Source organism: Ceratosolen solmsi, unplaced genomic scaffold (genome assembly GCF_000503995.2).
Source record: "Ceratosolen solmsi marchali unplaced genomic scaffold, CerSol_1.0 scaffold9, whole genome shotgun sequence".
Classification (NCBI taxonomy): Eukaryota; Metazoa; Arthropoda; class Insecta; order Hymenoptera; family Agaonidae; genus Ceratosolen; species Ceratosolen solmsi.
The window spans coordinates 794,748-819,938 of NW_011948452.1; the positions used below are offsets into that span (position 1 = coordinate 794,748).

The 25,191-nt window shown below is 26.6% G+C and overlaps 1 protein-coding gene across 1 annotated transcript in view; it reads left to right on the forward strand.

The window, feature by feature from the left end:
• CARPA (Carbonic anhydrase-related protein A) overlaps window positions 1-23,544 on the forward strand; it is a 34,202-nt gene extending 10,658 nt beyond the window's left edge. Inside the window, exons 3-6 of the mRNA XM_011505191.1 lie at window positions 5,021-5,157; window positions 13,858-14,049; window positions 17,101-17,196; window positions 23,473-23,544. Coding sequence (XP_011503493.1) covers window positions 5,021-5,157; window positions 13,858-14,049; window positions 17,101-17,196; window positions 23,473-23,544 — 497 coding nt within the window. The remainder of the gene's footprint in view (window positions 1-5,020; window positions 5,158-13,857; window positions 14,050-17,100; window positions 17,197-23,472) is intronic.
• The last annotated feature ends 1,647 nt before the right edge of the window (window positions 23,545-25,191 follow it).

Sequence of the window (25,191 nt, forward strand, 5' to 3'; positions counted from 1 at the left end):
CATAGCGACACTTGTGTCGGCTGTTGAGGGCCTGTACGGTTTCGAAGTGTTAGTTCGAGAGAGCGTAAGTTTGCCCGATCGACTCTTATGGACTTGTACGGTTTCAAAATGCTCTTCGAAATAGCGTAAATGTGCCCGACTTGTTGTGTGCGAGGTTTGACTAACTAATTTATTAATATAAAAGTATGTACCTTGTAGAATGCAGGCAAGGTGTATTACTGCTGCGTAATCGATGTCCCCTTTGATCACTATTCCATTGGCTTTACTGTAATCACTATCTAATTTGCCAATTTCTTGTTCTTATGCACGCGTGTATTCTTCACTATGCTGCCGAATATGTGGCCACGCGTCGTCTTCACAGTATACAAAAATACTGAGCGGCAGATACACTTGAGTGAGCGCGAAAAGATATTACAAATGAGCCTTTTGAATACGCGCACGAACCGAAGGCTTGATCGTTCCGTGGCGGCTCTGCTGAAAATACCGACCATTCCATGGCGGTCCTGCTAAGGGCAGATCGAGACCCGTGTGCCATGGCTTCTACTGGTAGATGGTTAGATCGGTTCACTATGGTCGGTGTCACTACTGTCGAGTCACGGCAAGATGTGAGCTGCAAGCGCAGTTGAGCGAGGGTGGTTCGGCAAGAGATGATTAGCAAGAGGTCGAGGCGCGCCGCGTGCGTCTCTTATATAGCCACGCGGCGGCTCACTTAGCTGGCAACAAAGCATCGTCGTTGTTTCACTAATTCTTACACGAGGCGTGTAAGGAAAATTCTAGAACCTTCGAGAATGTTCGACGAGAGAAAAGTAGGAGTAATACCCTTGGGTCATCTTATAGTATATTATATTTCTGGTCGTAAACTTGCTCGGACTTGCCGAGTTTTGTTTGTAAACATTCGCTCGAGTGCGCGTCCCGATCCGCACGTGCATACCAGTCTAGGCGCACATGCTGTACGCCGGACAGCGCGTATGACCTTTCTTTTGTTTGAAATTCATGGGACTGCATCAATCCCGAACAAGTTCATAAATAAAAAATTTAAGCTATATCTGTTTTATTAAGCTTCAGAGTTTTAATAAGTATTAAAGTATTCTTAATTTAATATATAATAGTATATTTATTATTGTAAGCTTTTAAGTTGAAGTTTCTATTTTATAGATTTATTTTTAAAAATGTTAAATGTTTATAAAATATAAATTTAAATATTTATAACATTTTTCTAATTGAATAACATATGATGTGTCTGGGATCAGACTTAAAATCTCCTGATGCTGTTTTAGGTTGAAGTGTTGCTGGTAAGTGGAGGAAGCAAATGCAATTATTCAATTCTACACACAGTATATCTTGGTTTTTCCTTTATTAAATACAGTAATATAATAATAATTAATGGTTATAGATGGATATGAATGGTGATTATGAGTGACATAAATCTATGAAGTTTCTTCAGTAGCTTGCTAAGTGAACGAGTGAGACGCCGTTGCTTTAGCCGTTGCTTCTAAGCGAGCGTGTGAGACGCCGCTGTGTAACCGTCGCTTTCTAAGTGTGCGTGTGAGACGCCACTGTTAAGTCTCGTGATGAGCCGCCGCTTATAAGTGTGCGTGATGAGCCGTCACTGTTTAGCCGTCGCTTGTGTATCTATGTTGAGATACGTTAATATATGTTGGTGTTATGCTTTCGTTATTTTCACTCTTAAATTACGCTTAGCACTAGCGCTTCTTGAATATAACTAACGGATTATGATTGTTGTGGCGTCACTATTGGTTTATTACATTGATTGTTAATTGATGATTAAGTACTTTTATACCTACAGTGAGTGATAACTGTCGGTTGAATATTCGAAGAGAGAAATAGTGAGCCCGCAGTGGTGACTAAGTAAATGTTACTCGTACAGTGCACGGCGCGTCATAAGCTGCTCTTAAATATACACGTAGCAGCTTGCGACGCCGGCACAGCGCTGATGCGTTCTGCTATACCGAAATTTATCGTGACGTCATCAGGATATAGCCTTGGAAGGTTCATCAGCATTGCTATTCGGAATTGTAATCGTATATTCGAATATCCTGCGTAGGAAATTTCCCGAATTCGCTAAATCATATTTACAAACATAAGCGTACGGGAGTTTGTACTTTTCCCAATTTTAAATTCTGCTTAAACTGCTTCAATCCCGAACATAATGTAATTAATTTATATGATTTTGATGGCATTATTCATGTTATGTATTTAAGTGTTTATAATGTTCAACATACAATCAAATTATTTTAATAATAATAATAAGAAGAAAATTAAAGTACTGTATATACGTTCTTATTTTTAATTTAAATTTTAATTTATGCATTCATAGACATTTAAATCCATATAATAATTTGTATATTGTATTATACCATTCATTTTAATATAAAGGTAATTATAATAGTGCAATACCAAAAATTACCAAAATTATTAAATGTGTTTTATTATGATACTCGACTTACGTAGCAATTTATTTATAATGTAATTGAACTCTTTGTAAAGCATAATATTTATAATATGTATAAATTTTTTCTTATTGGAAAAGTACAAAAAAATAATTATTGACATTAAATATAATTATACAGAAATAATAATCTATTTACCTTTGAAAAAGCCTCTTACCTTTACTTCTGGCTTGGTTCATTTGGCCCTTATCTGTACTTTCAGTATTTTCTTGTTAAAATGTATAATTTATAAAAGGAAATAAAAATATGCCAACAATTTATTGATAAATAGTAATTAACTAATGTGTTAAATTTGAAAGTTAATAAAAATTAGTTTTAACAAAAATAGCAAACATATTACAAAACAGTAGAAATATTTGTCTTATAAATTAATGTTTAAAAATGTAATATATTGAATAAAAATGAAAAAGTATTTTATAGCAATATATAACATAACATTAATAAAAGGAAACAATACACGCTTAAACTAATAATAGTATATTTAAAATGTTTATAAATTTGTGAGATTAAATGTAAATGATATAATATTACGTATTTTATTTAGAAAATATGTATATCGAACAATCTTATTGTATATTAAAAAAAACATTTTCTTCAATAATAATACATTTTTCATCAAAATTCTTTTTTATATTTACATGTAATTTAGTAATATAAAATTATGATAAAATAATATATAAATTATGATACATATATTCTCGCCTATTGAGTAAAATATACTTTCAAATATTTAATAATTTTAATAATTTAATATAACAAATAAATTTAATTAAAATATCTTAAAATAATTTATTATTGAATAGTAATATTTATTTCATAGGGTGTAAAATAATATTTTATTACTTATTAATATAAATTATTTATTATATTAAAAATTTAACGATATGTATTAAAAATTTGTATCAATTTACTCATATTTTTAGTTTACATATATATATAATACTACTACTACTACTATCACTACTATTTTGTTCTCTCTGCTTTTTAGTATATAAAAAATTTGTAATATTATGTTTTAATAAACGAACGCTTATTTGATCAAGTAATGACAAGTATATAGATAATTAGTGTTGCAAAAAATCATGATGGAAGCTTAATATTATTAAATAAAAAAATGCTGTACTGAACATTACATATAGTGTCTGGGATCAGACTTAAAAACCTCCTTTTGATGGAGGGTGGAGGCTTGCTGGCAAGTGGAAGGGGCAATGCAATTATTCAATACTGCCTTTAATGTTTATTGTCTTTCCTTTTATTAAATATAATAAATATAATAAATAGTTAATGATTTGTAAGGAGTATTAATGAAGGTGTAAGTGAGTAAATAAGGAGATTTCGTATGTTGGTTACATGATGATGAGAGTGTAAGTATATTCTTGGTAGCGTAATTCCCTTTCTCTTCATACAATGAGTTGCTGTAGTGGGAGCCTCGATGAGTTACTGTAGTGGGAGACTCGCACTGGAGGGGGCAGCGAGTGGGCGCTGCCTTAGCCGCCGGCGTAGAGTGAGCGCTGTAGTGGTCGGATTGGTGGGAGGATTTCTGTGTTGCGTTAGCGAGTGTGAGGACCGCTCTTACACCTGTAGTGGTGAATGACGTTCGTGATGCGTCGCTGCGTAGGCATTCGTGAGATCCAATATGGTTGTGGTAGCGGTGCACGTCCGTTGTGCGTTGCTGCTTACTTAGTTAACAGGAGCCGTTGGAGTCGTAGTCGTAAGGAACGAGCGTTTGGTCGTAGCTTACACGAGTTGGCTGGAGCCGTTGTAGTCGTAGTCGTAAGGAACGAGCGTCTGGTCGTAGCTTACGTGAATTAGCTGGAGCCGTGTAGTCGCAGGGCGAGCCTGTCATGAAGAGTGCACGGTCGACCTAGTAAAAGAGAAAAGCGCGGCAAGTGCAGCTTCTTAAATATTCTCGTACGTACTTGCGGCGCCGATAGCGCATCGGTGGCTGTTGCTATGCCGATATTTGTCGTGACGTCAATAGGGCAAAGCCTTATAGGGTTCATTGTTATTACTTTTCGGCATTATAGTCGTACATTCGAGTTTCGGTGTAGAAGCATTTTTCGAGTTCGTTGGCTAGTGTTTACAAAACAAATGTTCGCGCGCTCATACCTCTCCCACTTTGTATTCCTCTTTTAACTGTCTGAATCCGTAACATACAGTATATCAAAAAATGTATGTTTTAATCATATTGAATGCAAAGCGTGATAATATTACTAGTTACATTGATATTTAAAATTAATTATGGAATGAATTAAATTAAGTATGGAATTAAAAATTAATTGTGGGAATTATATATAAATATTTAATTATTCAATAGAAATTGGAATAATTTTATCAACTTAAATATTTGCAATTAATGACATTAACAAATCATTCTTTGTATAGATATACAAAGAATGTGTTGTAATGTATTGTATATATAACTATTTTACTCATTTAAATATATCATTTATTAATATAAATTGTAAATAAATATAATAAATATAACTGTCTATAGTAATATAATTTTTAATAGGAATATGTAATATGTTTTTATTTTATGATTTCAGGTCCATCATTTTGGGGATTAATTAATCCACAATGGTCTTTATGTAGCAAAGGTAGGCGACAAAGTCCCATCAATATTGAACCAGACAAATTACTTTTTGATCCTCATTTGAGGTCCATTCACGTAGATAAACACAAGGTACGTGTGAAGTTTTCTTTTATTTTCATCAATATTTGATATGTAATGATACTTACACCTGTTTTTATTGATCAAATTTTAGAAGAAAATTTATCTTTATAGTACTTTAATGAACTTTCCGTTTTTAAAACTTTTTAAAACTATACTAAATTTAAAATGATATAATTAAAAAAATTTCTTAAAAGTATTTCAAATCATCATATTTAAATTTTTCTGCTTCAAAATTAAATTAAATCGTAAGATATTTAGAAAGCTTTATTGTTACGGAATGAAGCAATTAAAAGCGGAATACAAAAGTGGGAGAGGTATAAGCTCCCGGACATTTACGTTATGAACACAATTCAGCGAATTCGGGAGATTTCACGACGCTGAATGCTCGAATATTAGATTATAATTCCGAATAGTAATTCCGATGAACTCTCCAAGGCTATATCCTAGTGACATCACGATAATAATCGGCATAGTAACAGACTCCAACCAATCAAGAAAGAGGTCAATTAATTACAATGAAAAACAGTCAAGTCATATTCACAACCTAAGCCTAGAACACAGCATATCTAATGATATATTGAAAAAATAAATATAAATCCAGTAAAACAGATATTGAATTGAGATACTCAAGGGTCCGGATAATAAACACATTGGTGAATTTAATTCAGTTGATTTGGCCCATTGAGAAACAAGAATTAATCAAATGTACTAATACATAGAAACATGGAAGCACCAATCAAATTGAATAGTGAACTTAAAAACAAATTCAAGGATTTCTAATAGTAAATTAAATCGCTTAACCCTATAAGCTCGCAATATCACACATATCGCTCACTATATCTACACAAAAATCCAACGATTCACATTCCATCCTCTACACCCAATTCAAAAACAAGCTAACAGCTGTTACGCTTCGCTCAAAAGCCAAGAGCCAAGAGCTGAGAGCTAAGAGGTATAACGCGACTGTACAATCGATTTCACTTAGATCAACTCTGTGCCAACACATCACGAGTAGAATATGAGGCTGAACTACTTGAATTCTCATTGTGACATAAAAGACCACTAAAAGGACTACATAACTATCCATCAACTAACGCAGACTCACTCAGCATATAAGAAAACACTGGGAAGAATCACTAGGCGAATGCAACAATCAACCCAAGTTCGAACAATCAAGAGTTGCGTCAATGGGAAACCATACCCAGACCAACCAACTACAAAGGGATCAGTGAAACATACCTATCACCTGTTGAAAAGAATATCCATGGTCAATGAGGACGCCAATGGATCACCATATGCATGCATTGCCAACAACAGCATTATGTGACTGCATGCCCCAAATCTAAGCAATTGTCAGTCACGGAGAGAAAATGTTTCAAGGAGGAGCAACGACTATGGTCTAACTAATTGCGCCTCACACCACTTACAAGTGCACCACTTCCAGAAACTGCAACAGATGATCTGGGAGGCATCATACCACTACATGAAAAACAGTACTCGAGTCCAAACCAAGCAACTGTAGGTCATCACTAACCTCAACTGAAGAGATAATACAAACGTCCAAAGACATCAAGAACGCTGGTGCCAATCTCAAAGGAAAGAAATAAATGTCAGACGCGGTAATCGGAATCCACTAACATCACCATGAGCAGATACAAGATGATGAGAACAACTAGGACCTACAAGGAATCCATTAGATCGACAACCACGGATGAGTGCCAATCATTTGATTACTTTAGCCAAGGCACAAGATCTGCTTCGTTAACTGCAATCAGGACACTAAAGCAACTAGTGTAAAACTAGGGAGAAAGATTCCCCTGGCTGTGCCACTCATCACGCATGGCAGAGATGTCAAGAATCTTGGAGATGAGAACACGCTGCACTACAACTGGAACCCGATTCAACTGCAGAATCGCAGCATGGCGGGCGGTTCCCAGGGAGAAAAAACGGCAATTAATTCATAACGCTGTCCTCATCGCCATCAAACCGTTAGAAAACTATAAGTGTAAATTGCCTTGCTGACTCTACAATATAAAATTGATTACAATGGAGTCCAGAAGAAGACGCGTTCACCCCTTCCAACCACATCTTGAATGAATTCTCACCACATTACCAATGACTGAGACTCAGGCCTTCTCAGCAATTCTACAAAAAAAAACATGAAGTCACCCTCGTGGAAGTATTCAACAAGAGCACAGCAGATAAGGGCATTGGAAGAATAACTCAAAGGGTTACAAGGGGTAGAAACAAAACCTACCAGGCAAGGATAGCATGGTATTTGTCACGTCATCGGAACTCGTTCGCAATCACCCGAGAACCCTCTCTCAAGGAATTATCCAAGTTTGAGAAGAATATGAATTAAGTTTACCTCACACGATAAAAATGGGAAACAGTGGTAAGCTCCGACAACTTACATAAGGAATACCAGTGTATAATTGACATTTGAAGAAATCTCCATACTTCTTGCTTGAGTTGACTCAACCACAATCACAAGACCAATCCACATTCTCCAGTGCTGCCAGTCCCCACAAAAGATACGAAATCTAATCATCAATGAATTGATAATGGCGGGCGGAATGTTACGGAGTGAAGCAGTTACAAGCGGAATATAAAAGTGGGAGAGGTATAAGCACTTGCATGTTACGTTATAAACACAATTCTGCGAATTCCGGAAATTTTACTACGCAGAATACTCGAATATTAGATTATAATTCCGACTAACACTGCCGATGAACTCTCCAAGGCTATATCCTAGTGACATCACGATAATAATCGGCATAGTAACAGACACCGGTGCGTTATCGGCGCTTTAAGTTCGCACGAGAATATTTAAGAGCAGCGCTTGATGCGCATTGTAGTAATGCAAATTAATAATCATACAGTCTCCACGACAGGCTCATTATTCGTCCTGCAAGCAGGAATTCTACAAGCATCAGTACTGCGTCTATACACGTACATAGAGCATCAAGCAATTCAGGGAACCACTAGTGGGAACCAATAAAAACCAATAAGCTCACGCCCACGTAAGCAACGCATACGACCGTTCCTTACAACCACACCTATACGAGCGGACCTCCCGCTCACGTAAGCAGTGGCGCAACGCGGACATCATCCCCACCACACAGACAGCAGCGGCGCTCACGCTACACCGGCGGCTAAGGCAGTATCGCACTCGCCCCTCCAGTGCGCGTCTACTACTACAGGGACTCGTCTTGTAATGTAAAGGAAATGCGCCTCACTCTACTGAGAGTACACACACTCTCATCATCACGTACAACAATTGAAGAAGCTTCACCACACAATTCACTCACGCTATCCATTCATACACATATGACCATTAACTATTGTTATATTTATTATATTTAATAAAAGGAATAACATTAAACTCTACAAGTAGTATTGAATAATTGCATTGGCCCTTACATTTGCCAGCAACACCTCCGCCCACCATCAAAGGGAGGTTTTTAGTCTGATCCCAGACACTCATATTTTTAAAGATGCGTTAGAGAACGTTACCAGAAGAACAATCAGTGCTATAAAACGTCAGTTTATGTACTCTGGGTTTAATTGTATAAGCTATTAATATTCCATTACAGTAAAATAATAAATTATTAATAAATAATTAACAGAAAGACGTTAGCTTCCCACAATTTCAATAGATGTTATCGATTCTATTACCTGTGAAGAGAAGAGAATAAGCATGCATCATCCTATAAATGATAGATTGAAGACTTGTGTTGAGAAAATTAATTTAACTTATATTACAAAAGTGATGATTGGAAATTATGAAGTATAACGATCCTTCTGTAGTATCAGTCGGAACGTGGGAGAGGTATGAGCGCGCGAACATTTGTTTTGTAAACACTAGCCAACGAACTCGAAGAATGCTTCTATACCGAAAATTCGAATATACGACTATACTTCCGAAAAGTAATGACAATGAACCCTACAAGGCTATGCCCTATTGACGTCACGACAAATATCGGCATAGCAAAAGCCACCGATGCGCGATCGGCGCCGCAACTTCGTACGAGAATATTTAAGGAGCTGCACGTGCCGCGATTCCTTCTTACTAGTTAACAAGCACCCATCACGACAGGACCGCCACTCTACACTCGCGGTTTACGCCCGCATGTAAGTAACGCCGACGCTCGTTCTTACGTCTTACTAATACAGAGGCCCTGGCAACTACGTAAGCAGAACACACCACGAACGTGCACCAATACCACTACCACATCTGATCTAACGTACACAAGCCGTGATGTCACACGGACATCCTCCCACCACTCCGGCCCAACAGCGCTCACCCTACGCCGGCGGCTAAGGCTGTACCAACTCGCTGCCCCTACCAGCACGAGTCTCCCACACTACTAACTCTACTCAATACTACACTACTCAACTCATAAGGAGAAGGGGAATCACGCTTAAGAATACACTTACAGGCTTATCGCCACTAAATTAATTGAAGAAACACTCATCTATTTATTATCTCACACATTCATTCGGACATTCATAGATCGTTGACTATTCATTATATTTATTATATTTAATAAAGGGAAAGACAATAAACATTAAAGGCAGTATTGAATAATTGCATTGCCCATTCCACTTGCCAGCAAGCCTCCATCCATCATCATCAGGAGGTTCTGAGTCTGATCCCAGACATCTGCATTTTCGAAAGTTTCCAATAAATATGTATTATTAAAAACATAATTTACAAAATAATTTTTACACGCAATTTTAAGTAAAAATTTCAGTATTTTAGTATCCGCATCGTTAAAGTTATCGATTCAGTGAAGATTGGAATTAAAAAACATTACCAGTTGTATAATTTATTACAGTAAAAGAATAACATTTGGCAATTAACTATAAAATATTATAAAATATTGATGATACAAGTATTCAAAATTTAAAAATCATGTAATTTCAATTTTTAAGAAATTTAAAGAATTATACTAATAAAGTGAACTCCATGATTACAATTTAGAAAATGTTGATGTCAGATATAATATTATAAATAATAATAAATTTATTTATATTTTTAATTTTTAGAATAGATATATTCAAAGAAACTATCATAAAATAGAACTTGTAAAAAATATAAAATTTAAATATAATTTGTATTTTGCTTAAGGCAAAGTAATTTCAAAATAATTAAGCCAATAATTAATCATTAATTTAATTAAGGCTTTTTATAATACTGTCTTTTATAATCATTTTTACAAATTTGATTAAAGCGCACAAATTTTTAATATAGCACTTACTAACTGATATGTGATATTAATTTTAAAAAAAATCAGTTTTTATTGTAAAATTATCGTTAATTTTTAAATTGTGATAGATCTAACTTTAAAACATCAAAATAATTGTAAATTATGTTACTTTCATAATACAATGATCTAGTAGATATATGAGCAGAATATAATTATAATATTTATGTTTCTTTATTTATTTATGTGCAGCTTCTTTTGCTTACATAGATGTATAAAATATTTCACTTTAAGGTTCTATAGTTAATGGGAATAGAATAAAGCAGAAAGAAAAAAAATAGTGAGCGACAAGAGAGAGAGAAAGAGAAACAGTAGATATCAATAACAAAAATAAATATCGACGAGACATCTAAACTTCCATGCCAATACTTTTTGCCGAGTAACGAAGTACATTATCGACGCTGATAAAATATTGTACACATTATGCTGCATATTAATTCTTTAGAAGAAATTTAATTCGTAATTATATTTAAATTTTATTTTTTATTCTATTGTTGCATTATATATATATGGAACATAATAATCTAAGTTCTAAGTTATTTCTTTAAAAATTCTTTAATACATGTATTGAGCTATAAGTATTTATATAAATTAAAATGTATATCATTACAATAATTTCCTATAATTATATTATATAATAACATATTATTTCATAATAATATAGATTTATTAAAATAAATTATAAATATTTATTTACCTTTTACAATAGTGAGTCCTTTTTTTATTAATTTAAAAATTAAATTATCATTTTTTGAATATATTACAAATATAATTATGTTTGGCAAAATTATAAATTACGAGACAACAATTACGGATAAAATTCTTTTCAAAATTTCTTTAGCTTCTTTAAAGAATAATTCAGGTTGTTAGTATTATAAAATATAATATATAAATTATTATCAAAATAGTATAATTTAAATTTAATTAAAAAAATGGTGATGTAAATTTTATATAATTATAATATGTAATTCCATATATATAATACGTATATAATATATAATAGATATTATATATTATAAAAATGTATTATATATTATATATATATATATATATATAAATATAATATATAATATATAATACATGTATATAATACGTAATTCCACTACATAATGAATTTGCATAAACATATACCAAGTAAATAAATAAATATTAAGTATAAGAATAAAAAAGAATTTTGTTTTCTCCTATTTTTAATATTTGAGGTCTCATTGTTATATGTCAATCATTTTATGTAGTTTCATTAGTCGTCTCTCTTATTTTTATGTATAATTTTCGGGTTATAACGCATATACAACTTATCACTAATCTTCATTTTCATCTTTAATTTATTTTCAGATACATTTTGTATCTTATTTTTTAATTTTATAATTTACTTTTTATAGTTCTTGCGTATATATTCAAGTTTTATTATAATACTACTTCTAGAAGGTTATACAAATTTATAGCATACTAGTAAATATAATAGTTATTATTATATGCATTCTATGATTAAGAGAAAGAAAAAAGAATAAATAAATACAAAATTTAAAATGATAGAGTCTGTTTAGAACTAATATGTGAATTTTAAAATATATAATAAAATCGTTTTTTAAATTGACTTATGACTATACTAATAAGAATTCTGTAAATAAGTTTTGAAAGGATTAATTGAAGAAATTAAAATAGTCTAGTTTCGTCCATTGTTTACGTTTGTATTTAAAGTATAAATATACAATGGTTAACAAATATGAGTAAGGATATATTTAAAAATCATTTCATTTAAAAAAATTAAATAAATTATTGTATGAAAACAGTAATTTTTTTATTTAATTTATAACAATTTTCATTTTTTTTTCTTTAATGTAATAAAATGTCGTTATTTTTTTTCAAAATATAAGTTAAAATTGATAAATCCCTCAGTTATATACATAATATACTGTATAAAATATAAATCTGTTAATGATAAAATTGTACTATATATAATTATCTTTTGCGTATATTTGAAACGATAATATATCATATTCTTAACAAAAAAAAATATAAAATCAACATATTTCTCAAATTGGAAGACAAGCTCAAATCAGAAAAAATAATGTATATCTGTATATATATATATATATATATATATATATATATTTTATAAACATTTCAAATATTATCACCGTAATAATTTAAGATTTCATAATGTACTTAAATCTCTACATGAGTTTTACCAGGAAATTTATGAAAATTAGTATTACAAATGAAAAAAAGTTAGTACCTTCAAGATTAAAAAGTAAGGCGGTAGAGCACATGAAAACTTAAAGAATACATAGATAAATCTAACAGTGAAATTATAATTAAATTAGTGAATTGAACATATTTAAAAGAAATATTTCATTTTTAATTTTGCTTTTTAATGGAAATTGTATGGAAGTACATACATACAGAGATATTACTGCAAAAAGTTCGAAAATCACAAGTATCATTGGATAGTACTCACAAATACATCATCATCCATATCTGTTGGTTAATTGGTTTATTGAGATAGGTGGGTTAGCAAATAAATAAATAAACAGATGCATAGATAGATAGATAGAATAGTTGATTTAACGTAACATAATCTACTACGTTCAAAGAAGATGTGATCTATTGTATTTATTTTTAAAGATTAAATGAAAATTATAATATATTATAAAAGATGATGTCTATATGTGATAAAAACGAGTTATAGAGAACAAATAAATATTTTTAGTTTAATGTTTAATTTAGTTTAGTATCAATGATGATCTGATATTCTGAAAATCTAATTAGTCAATAAAGAAATTATACTTCTCAATTAACATGAATATGTATAAGTTAATATTATATAATGAAAAACGAGTTTAAATAGGTAAATACATCGATATCGTTCTTATGTATAAAATGTTATAACTATTATATGATCATTTAATAGAATTTCAATAACAAATTAACTAATTTACTTTCTTTTTTTGCTTTAACTAATTGATTTATGATATGTAATGTTTATTTTCTACATTAAAAAATATCATGTATAATCATTCATATATTAGAAAATTATTTTTTTAATTTTATAAAAAATTTATATATTTAATTTTCAATAACATGGTCTTTATATAATAATTTATTTTTCAAGAAGAAATGAAAGAAACTTTACCGTTTAAATTGAAACGCGATAAAAACTTTATTTTCTAAATTCAGATTATTAACTTAGAACTCTAAAATTTATTATTCTTTTTCAAATATTTATAAGCAAAGATATATATATATATATATATATAAATATGTTGGTAAAATTTTCATATCTTTATATTTTTTCAATATTATTTTATTTATATTTTAATAGCCGTTGTATTTGAAAACTAAAGTCTTTTCTTAATTCTAAATTATTGAAAAATAAATTACTAAAATGTAAGCAAATTAAAGGATAGAATTCAAAAATAAAATTTTCTCTTTGTAGATCTCTGGATTTTTGTGTAATACCGGACAATTTTTAGTATTTCGTACAAATAAGGAATCGAAGATGCGTGTTAACATAACTGGTGGGCCACTTGCATATCACTATCAATTTGAAGAGATTTACATTCATTATGGACAAGATGATAATCATGGTTCTGAACATCACGTAAACAACTATGCGTTTCCTGCCGAGGTAAATTAAACATAAATAACTAATGAAAAAATTTAATTAAAATAAATACAGTGTAATAAATAAGTACAGTACCTAGTAAATGATTAAAAAAAATCCCAACAAATTCCAATTCTTTAAATATATATTATACTTAATAATAAAACTCATTAGCTATATCAATTTGATTTAACGAATATTAATAATTGATAATACAAATATTAATATTTATCGTATGAAAATATCAATATTGCAACAAAATTCTACTAAGAAACTAGTAGACTATGAGTCAGTCCAGCGTAGAAAATGGATTATCGACAGGAATCATTTTCCTATTAAAATGTTTAATATTAAAATACAACGTCTCTGATTCTTAGAGAGTTTTAAAATTTATGTTATTTAAGAATTAATTATTTCTTTATAACACTTTGATGTTGTTTGAAACTTAATTTGCGAATTAAGTGAATTTAAATATTATGTTTTATATATTCTATTCAATCACTATTCTTAAATTTTATTAAAATATATCGCAACTTGTAACATTTATTTCGAATATCACCATTCAATCATATATTTATTTCATGATAATATTTTTATTTTATGATTCTTAAAAAATTTGGTTCACCTTTTACTATACGATAAAAATATTATTGGAATTCTTTATTTCACATAAGAAAGCTCTTTTTTATTTTATCTACTATCTAAATTCCTGTTATACTCAAGTAAAAATACTATAATTAACAGTAATGAACTTCAATAAAGAAAAAAAATATTCCTACATGATACGTTATTTATTCATATGTATGTAGAAAGTTTCAGTTAGCCAAATTTTTCGTGATAACATTATAGTAAATAGTATTTTAATTAGAAATGAGAACAAAATAATAAATTGAAATCACTAATCATATGAATACATGAATAACTTTATATAATTGAAATTTTAAAAATTGAAAAGAAACGTGTTTTCTGCTAAATATTTTTAGAATAAATATATTATACTATTACTTTCAATATTATATTATATTGATATAATATTTATAATTAGATTCATACATTATAAAATAATATCGAGAAAGCTATGGTAGTAAAGTGATTAATACATTAATTGATAGAATAAAACTGAAACTCAATTAATTATAATATTAATAATATTTTTAAAATTTTTAATGAAAAGAAAAAAATATATTATTAAGTAAAACTTTGAATAAAAAAAAATATCGATCCTTTATCATTATATATTTAATCAAATAAAAAAACATTTATATCTTATTCTTTTTTACAAGAACTTTTATAATATATTTTTTTTATATTAAATATAAATATTAATTATATATATTATAACACAAAAAGCACTTAAATATTTTAATAAATATATGTATAGTTATAGAATATTATAAATAATATTCAAAATAATTTAAAAAAATAAATAAATTTAAACATATAATTTTGTAAATATAATTGGAATTGAAACAATGATTTATCACTATAATTTTTTATATTCGTAATTATAATTTATTTACTTAAGTTTATTTTTTGTAATACTTAATATTTCATTATAATAAAAAATTAAAAGAAAAAAAGACGCTTGCAAAAATGCACTATTTTATAGTTTTTTTTATTCCTCATTTTGTAACCAAATTATTAATAAAATAAAAAATATTACAAAATTTTTTTTAATTTATTTCTTCAACTTACCGTTTACTTAAGAAACTTAAATATTTATTTGGCTATTTGTAAATAATTTTGTTATATATATATATATATATCAATTTTTATACTTAATATCACTATAAATATTACTATAATTAATTATTAGGCCTTACTACTGTAATCTATTCATATCTTATTTTTAAAAAATGAGTTGTAAATGTTAAAAATGAAAAAATAATATATATTTTTATTATTGAATGTATACATATTATAAAGAGATTTGCATAATCTCTGAATGAGAGTAAAGAATGAGGTCCTTTTATTACCTATTCTACAGATTAATTTTTTGTATTTTATTATTAAGAATTTCGTATATTTAGCATATTATAGACAGTTTAAATACAAATTGTTTACTTATCTAGTACATAGTTAGATTTAAAACATTTATTGTTAAAATAATATTTTTTTTTAATTAAAACCATGTTTAAATTATAATTTATAAACTGTATATATTCTTATTAATTCCACCTAAAATTTCAACAAAAATTTTGTTAATTATTTAAAATTTTCAAATATCAACTATTATAAAAATTCGTTAAAATTTGTATCTATATTACCGATGCACTTTAATTGTAAAAAATTTTTTAACATAAAATATTCACTTTACTTTAGATAGTTTAAAACGGTATATAAAATTTCGATTTTGTAATAATAAAATTGAATTTGATAACTTCAAATTAAATCTTATTTTCGTTTATAATTATAAAATTTATATTATTATTTCTTTCAGTCAGTAAATTATAGTAAAAATATTTACAGTATTTTCTATATAATTGTTACATTGGGTTATGTTAATTAAGATATATTTTTAATGTAATTCAATACTTAAGTAGAAACTATGATCATTAAAACACTGATATTATTTTAAACAAAAAGAAAGAATTGGCTCTCATTGAATAAAAGCAAGTGTAAACATAAATTTATAAGAATATTATGTTACATTTCTATCTATTTTGTGTTTTAAAATATGCTTTTTAATGTACTTCAATTTTACTAAAGCAGTTATTTAAAAAAATGAGCGTTTTAAAGTAATTCATTGAATTATTGTATTATTGCATCGTATATTCACTTTCATTTACAGACTAACTTTTTTAATTAAAAATTGTGTTACATTAATAAGAATTTTTATATTAATAATGATAATGTATAGAATAATTAATGTAATTTATATTCTACATTGAAGTAATTCAAAATTTGTATTTAATTCTATCCAATAATATTGTGATGGGATATGTACATATAATAAAAATTAAATGTATATATTATAAATAAATTATATAAATCGATGTTGAAAATTCTAATTTCTGTATTATAAAATTATATACTGAAAATTTATTTTATATTTTATGTATATTTTTATTACAGATTCAAATTTATGGTTTCAATGCAGAACTTTATCATAATATGAGTGAAGCCCAACACAAAAGTCAAGGACTCGTTGCAATTTCTCTTATGGTCCAGGTAATTAATCTCGTCAATTTTTATGAATTAATTATTCTTATTTTACGTCGGCATTTGTAATAAAAAATCATCTTGATGGAAATTTAAATGGTTTGAATTTGTATTATCTACTCATAAACATTACAGTTTATAATAACGTTACGTACTATTTTTTTAACTATAACTTCAAGCATACTATAAAACATTAAATAACAACCGAGTTCTTAGTAATGCTGTGTAAGTAGTATATATATGAGAACAATATTATCAGTATGTTTATTATGTATTTATTTTACCTCTGTAACCATAATATACACGAACCTTGTTATAATAATATTAAAGTATATGAACGTATGTATATAACAAAATTAATTCATTGAAAAAATACAATCAAGTCATAAATAGTTCAAGGGAATTATTTGTTCTAGAAAAAGAATAAAAATTATCAATATATAACGTAATATATAACAATACTTTCCATGCATAGTAAAGTTATAGAAACTCTCTATCTAGTAAATTTAAAAAATTGAAACGATTTCTTAAATATTTAATGTAAAAATAATTTTAGTTTTTATTAATCATTTATGAATTGCTAAAATTAACTAAAAATTGTTATAGTTAAAAATTTTTTCATGAAATTTTTAAATCATCAATAATAATATAAATTTATTAAGAAAACTACGATAAAAGTCACTATCGTATTCAAGATAAATTGAGAGAAATTTAATTTTCATTAAATTATTTTTTGTTGTTTCTATTAAAATTTATTTAGAAATGATAGTTACGTTATTTATAATTCATTATTATTACATTCATTTGTCGTTGTGTTAAAATAAATCCTTTTCGATGATCAACTATGTAAATCATTCTATTTAATAGAAAAATGGAAAATTATACTACTAATTAAACATTTGATTAGAAAACAATTTTCTTTAAAATGCTATATTAAAATAGCAAAATTATATTATAATTTAAAAAGTGTTTGTTTAGAATTCCACTCATTGGGGTCCACCAGACAATGTCCACCAGTATACTAGTGGGAAAAAAGTTTGGATAAGTGAAGCGCTTCAATTCAGTAGTCAACACATCTGCTTTTCGTGCTTATTTATTGTGGTTTTTTTACAACTACACCAGAATGATTCTACGTTGATGGTGAGAATCGATGAGATCTTGCCGTTCCTTGGTTGTTGCCACGTGGTGTTAGCATGCACTACTTGTAGAGGCAGGAGGCCGTAAATCTCCGAGTTCTCTTGACGCGATGCGCTTGGTGGTGGATTACTACACGGAGAAGTGGGAGGTCGTAAATCTCTGGATACCTCTTAGTGTAGTGCCACATGCTGGTCACCTACTTGCTGGTCTCGTCGTTGAACTGGCTTTGAGTGACGTTTGCTAGCACTGTCTCGTGGAAGCGAGCCCTTGCAATCTCTGCCTGCAACCGCATCGGCAGTGCACTCTGGCACTATGCGTAAGGCTCTATGTCAGTCCTTAGTTGTTGAGGTTGTTACCATATCACTTGAATAGTTCTCGAATTATATGGTATCACAACACCGTTGATTTCTTCTTCCAACACTTTTTCCTTGCCGGTTACCTAGTTGAATGCGCACACAAATTGACAGCTGTTCCTTCCGTGGCGGTTCTACTGAGAGAGATTCGTTCCGTGCTTGCTTTATATATCCACGCGATAGCTTAGTTAGCTGGCAACAATGGAGAGGTATTACTATGCAGAAACTAGATAAACATTGTAGAAGATTCGAGAATAAAGCTATAGAAGTTTCTAGAATTCCGGGAAAGTAAAGCTTTAGAAGTTGCAGAATTCCGAGAAGCACAATGGTTACAAAATACTAGAAGGACTATATATTTCCGAGAGTCAAAGGTCTTGGAAAATGCTCCAATCCTGAACAGTATTATTAAAAGAAGTTGATAATTCAACGTACTTCTAAATTTTAATGTAATATTTAATATTTTTAATTTATAACTGAACTTCTTATTTTTTATGTTTTATTAAAAATATTGATTTATGCATTATGAATTCTTTTGATAATTCATTTAGCATAAAAAGTATAACATTTTATATTTTATCAATATAAAAATAATTTCTCACTCGATCTTCTAGAAAAAAAATGTATTGAAAATATAAAGCGAAACAATAAATTAAAATAATTAACAGGATAAGTATGATGTGATGTCCTTTAACAATGTAAACATCTAAATAACAGTATTAATTTTATCATGATTATCATGTTAATAATTATAATTTATTTATATAATTATATCATTTTTATATTATCAATATAATTCATTTTTCTGTAACCATATCACAAAACATTATCATTAAAAATTAGAAAGAACTTAGACATTTAGTAATAGCTGCATTCAATTTTAATTTAATTATGTTAATGTAATTGGAATTTTAAATTTCAAATCAAATGGATGAATTAAGTGCATGAATGCAATTTAATGCAAACTATAAATTTCCTTCAGCAATGAAAGTTTAATTGATAATTAATGTAATTTAATTTAACGATTTCTTTATAAAAGTATAACACAGTAAAATTTTAAATGAATAAAAATTTAAACATTACATAACTACTATATCAGTAACTGTAATGAATATTATATTTTAAAAGGTAATTTCAAAATAATAAAAAATTTTTAAAACTGAAGTAACACATATTGAATTCATCTGTTAAATAAAAAGTAATGTACGTATTAATTGAAGTTTTCAAAAGTCAAATATTCAAAAGAAATTTCTTTTTTTATAATGATTATAAGGAAGAAATTGTAGGTGCTATCATCCAAAAATAAATATAAGATTTGTTTTGTATATCTACTATTACATTGTTTCCGAAATTTAATTACGATAAGAAAAAAAGAGACAAACTAATCAATTCAGTGAATGAATTTAAATTTAAGGACTTTAAAAGGGCTCTAAAATTATTTTTTATGCGAAATGCCAATTTTCGACAAAGTGGAAATTTCTCAGAATTATATAAATTCATTCTTTCAAGTAAAAGAATTTTCAAATCACTTTTCATTTTTTTAAAAATTTAGTTTTTGTATTCATTTAATTTTCTTCTAAAAAAAGTTTGATAATAAAAACAATGAATCTAAGCTTTTGGAGAACAAATACAAGAAAAAATAAAATATTTTATAATATATGTAATAAAAAACAAAAAACTCTTTCTATTTCAAATTTACGTATGTTTATGTATATTTGTATAAAATTATAAACTAAAATCAATTAAACATATTAAAGAAATGTAGAAAATCGTCAATAAACAGAAAATTATATGAATAAAATCAATCCAATACTTTTGCTGGTACAGATATGAATTTCAAATTTCTAAATATTTTGAAAAATCTGAAAAAAATTTTCTAATATATATGATATCATTCAGTTATTGTCAATAATATTACGAAAGATTTTATATTTGCAAAAATTAAATTATTTTCTAATTTATTTAAATATTAAAGAAGTAAATTTAAAGGAAAAAAATATTTCGACAAATTAACTAAAAATGTCATAATTAATTCAAAACAATAAATATTCTGAGAATAAAAAATTAATAAATTGAAGATATATAAAAAATATAAAGCTTAAATCAAAAAAGGAATAAATGAAAATTACAAGTAACAATAAAATTGTAAATAACCGAACAGTACCTTACAAACAAATTTCGATGACATCTCGAGTGAAGAAGTATGATAATCAAACAATGAATTTTCACATTTCATAGGAAAAAAATTGTATTCCAATTGTAATACCAATAAACAAAAATTTATTGAAATACGGAAGAGAATAAAAAGTAAATTACGTTATTTTAATTATTTATAGAAATTATAACTAATACTTTATTAATAAATGCTATTATTTCATTTAATATATAAATTCAGTAAATAGTGGAGTTGATTATCAAACTTCATTTAGATCATACTTATTATTTTGATAAAAATGTATTATTATTCAGTCATGTCAATAAACATTTTAATGAATTAGTAATATTCTGTTAAGGAAAATATATTAGGATAAATGCAAGAGACAATTCGATTTAAACATATGAAATTTTCAATATTAAATATTGCATTATTATTAGAATATTATAATTAAAACACTAATATATTACCATATAATTTTAGTTAATGTTGATTAATCATTCTTTTCTTTATTTAAATAATATTTTGAAAAATACATATCTTTTTTGAAGGTTCTTTATAAATATCATTTTAGTCCATAAGTATATAATAATATTATATTAAAGTGTTAAAATAATTTCAGAGTTATTTTATATTTTAACAAATCTATAAATAAACCACTAAAAAATCGAAAATTCTTTGAAGAACTATTATTTCAACATCGATTGATATAATATTAGGTAAAACTAATAAGTAACTTAATAATTAACTTAATAAAATTAATATATAGTACATAATTAGTATAATAATTAATAACTAATTATAGTATAGTAATAACCCTTTAAAAAGTAGTATTTTTAAAAGTTTCTTAAAAAATTTATAATTTTAATTATAAATTTTTCAATTACTATTATTTTATTAATATCAAAGTTACTAATTTAATTGTTAATACGCATTGTAAGTTGCTTAAATTTAATATTACTTTAAAAATAGCTTCTTTTTAATTAAATAATATAAATTTAACTTTAAATATAATGGTCAATATTATTTAATGTTTATATAATACTATTTTATTTTTATGAATTGAATTAAAAATTTGATTTAGTATCATTTATAATATAATTTTGTGTGAAATTCGTTAATAAATAATTATATGTAATACAATTATGAACTATAGTTTATTACATTGTCTATTTTGCTATAGTATGTATTAGATTATAGATAAAAATATTAAGAATTTTAAAACATTAAATTATAATATTATGACAGCTAATTACTATATATAAGAATATAAAGCAATATTAAAACTAAACGATTTTTTATCAATAATCACCTACACTTGTTATACTAATATTTATTACTATGATAAATATTTCTATTATTAAACGTAGTAAATATATTTCTTATATAATATTTATTTAAATTAGTGATAAATATATTGAGGTATGTTTTAGGTATAGAAAGCATGTGAAATAAACAATGTAAAATTAAGTTTTATGGAACACATGTAGTATGATCAGATAATAATTTTATAAGGATTTGATAAAATAGTGGTATCATTTAATGTAAATAAATTTCTTAGTTCATTAAATAAAAAAAAATTTGTAAAATAAATTATTTAGAATGTAATATATTAAAATTATCTTTTTAATTGACATGATGTTCACTTAAAAGGGGATCGAGATACCGATAAGACCGATCGTTAATATGATAGATTAAAAGACCTAAAGATTTTTACATTTGTAATACAAGTATAGGGTACAGTTAAGAAAAATGAGCTTCACCCACCCGTCACTTATTGTATACCCGTTTGTCAGCTGTGCGTCAGTTGCCAATGGTTCGGTATACATCTCATTGTATACCGATGCAGTTGGATTTCAACTATATTACTCATTTTTTATAAATTATTTTTCTTAAATATTCAAATTTAAATAATTATTATTTAAATTTAATGATCAATAAAATTATTTTTTTATAATTATATATGAACTATTATAATATGTTTATTTTAAATTAAGCTACTACACTTATATGAATTAGAAGTATTATTGAACAATCAAAATATCGTATGTATTAATCTTTGAGGATATTCCTATTAAGAATAATTAATAATTTTTTTCATTGAGATTAAAGTAATCTAACAAAATTCATAACGATACTTTGTTTAAAATAAAGCTTTACAAGATTTTTACAGAATATCATACATCGAAATTTAAACAAGAGAGTTTACTCTTTTCGTTCTAAAAAGAATATAAAACAGCATAAAAAAGGAATAAAAAATTAAGAAAAAAAAATTAATTTAATATTATATAAAAGCATTTTGTATTGAATAAAAGAGACTGAATTTCAAATTTATAATGTAATTATCACCATAGTTTTATCTTATATTATTCCATTGCTTTATTCTCATCTTATGATTTATTACGATCTATGTTATTGCTATAACTAGGTGAAAACGGGTGGAAGTCGCACGCCTTAAATATCTTTTAAATATCTTATAACGGTTCCTTATGCACTGCACTTGATAACACCGTAGAACCTATTTTAGGTATGAAAAATCAATAGGTGAATTTGGATTGGTAAAAAAAAATTACAAAAGAATAAACAATCTAAACAAATTTACATAAGATAACTAATGATAATAATTTTTTTTTTGTATTCTAGCTTGGCGATACGCCAAATCCTGAGTTAAGAATAATAACCAGTTTATTTAACAGGGTGCAGTTTCGAGGTTAGTATAATCGAAAAATATTAGATGAAGTCGAATTATATAAAATTAAATTTCATTTTTGTAAATTATAATATATTATTCTATAAAATATTACTTGTTTGCTTAACGAAATTTTAATATATATTGAATAGTATTCGTTTGATTTTATTAAACCTGAGTTATTAAAATTATAGCATGTACTTTATAAAATGCATACGTGTAAATGTTTAATTATTTTTTTGTGTTTGTTTTATTTCATAAAACAATTGAAATTATTAAAAGGTCCTTTATTATAGAAACATGATAACATATTCAATAAATATATAAGTAACATGTTGGTAATGTAAATCTATACAAACACACATATATAAATATATGCATACAGATGCATATCTACATACAAATATAAATAAATACAAATAAGATGGACATTTCTTTATGGGATTTACAGGTTAATATTTTATTTTCTAATTTGCATAAAAGAAATGTACGTATTAAATTGTCTTTTTAAAACTTTTTAACCAACAATAATTATTAACTTTTGGAAATTTAGAATATATGACATTTATTAATTTTTATTGAACTTTTAGTTGATAATTCATTAAAAATATAAATCAACTTTACAGATTTTGAATTTTTTTTTATAAATGTTTTAATTTTAATTTTAGATTCTTATATTTTTGAAGTAGTTATTATGAAAATGAAAATAAGTAAACAGATTTATCACTAATATAAAAAATTATGTATAAAAATATTAATTTCTTTTTGTTAATTATCATATACCAAATAGTTCTGTTTAATTTCATCAGTTTTATGGCATCAATCAAAGTAACAGAGCTACAAAAATTATATATTATAAATAGTCAATAATTTGTAAAGATGTAACATTATTATGACAAATTTTTAATCATTTGAATAATCTAACAAAGAATAATGTATTAACATGATATGTTGGAAATTGATTGAACGAAAATATAAGGTTTATTTAAATATTAAATAGATATTCTAAAAGCTTATAAAACTTAAAAAATTTTCAAACAACCAATATTATCCAAGTAATGATAATTTAATTTTTATATTCTACAAATAATATTTAATAAACTGATTTAATAATATTAATTAATAAAAATATTTTATTTAAAAATTATATAACGTAGATTGAATATCTTATTTATTATTAGGCAGTAAAAATGTATATACTTAATATTTAAAAATATTAATTTGTTTTTCTAATGGTTTGTATTTTTTTATATACTATCAACATTGTTATTGGTTTTATTAAATTTTATAATAATAATTTCAGAAACTTAATTATATGATTTTAAAAATGTTATTTTTTTACCTTGTTTTTGTTTTGTTTATTGTATTATAGCTTTACTATGTTGAATATAACGTTATTATCTCAAATGCTTGTGATTTTATTGAATAGTTTTGATTGAATTTTTGTTTGTATTTATATTATGAAATTATCGCTTTTTAATACATTAGTAACTAATACTATTTACTTATAACATTTACTATTGCAAATCTATTATCTTCATGCGCTATCATATTCTTATAAATTATATAATAAATTGAAAAGCAAGTTTTTATAATCATTTTTAATCAAGAATTAAAGATTATTGTAGATTTCTGGTCTTAGTTTTCCAATCGGGGCGCGCCGGTTTTCGACG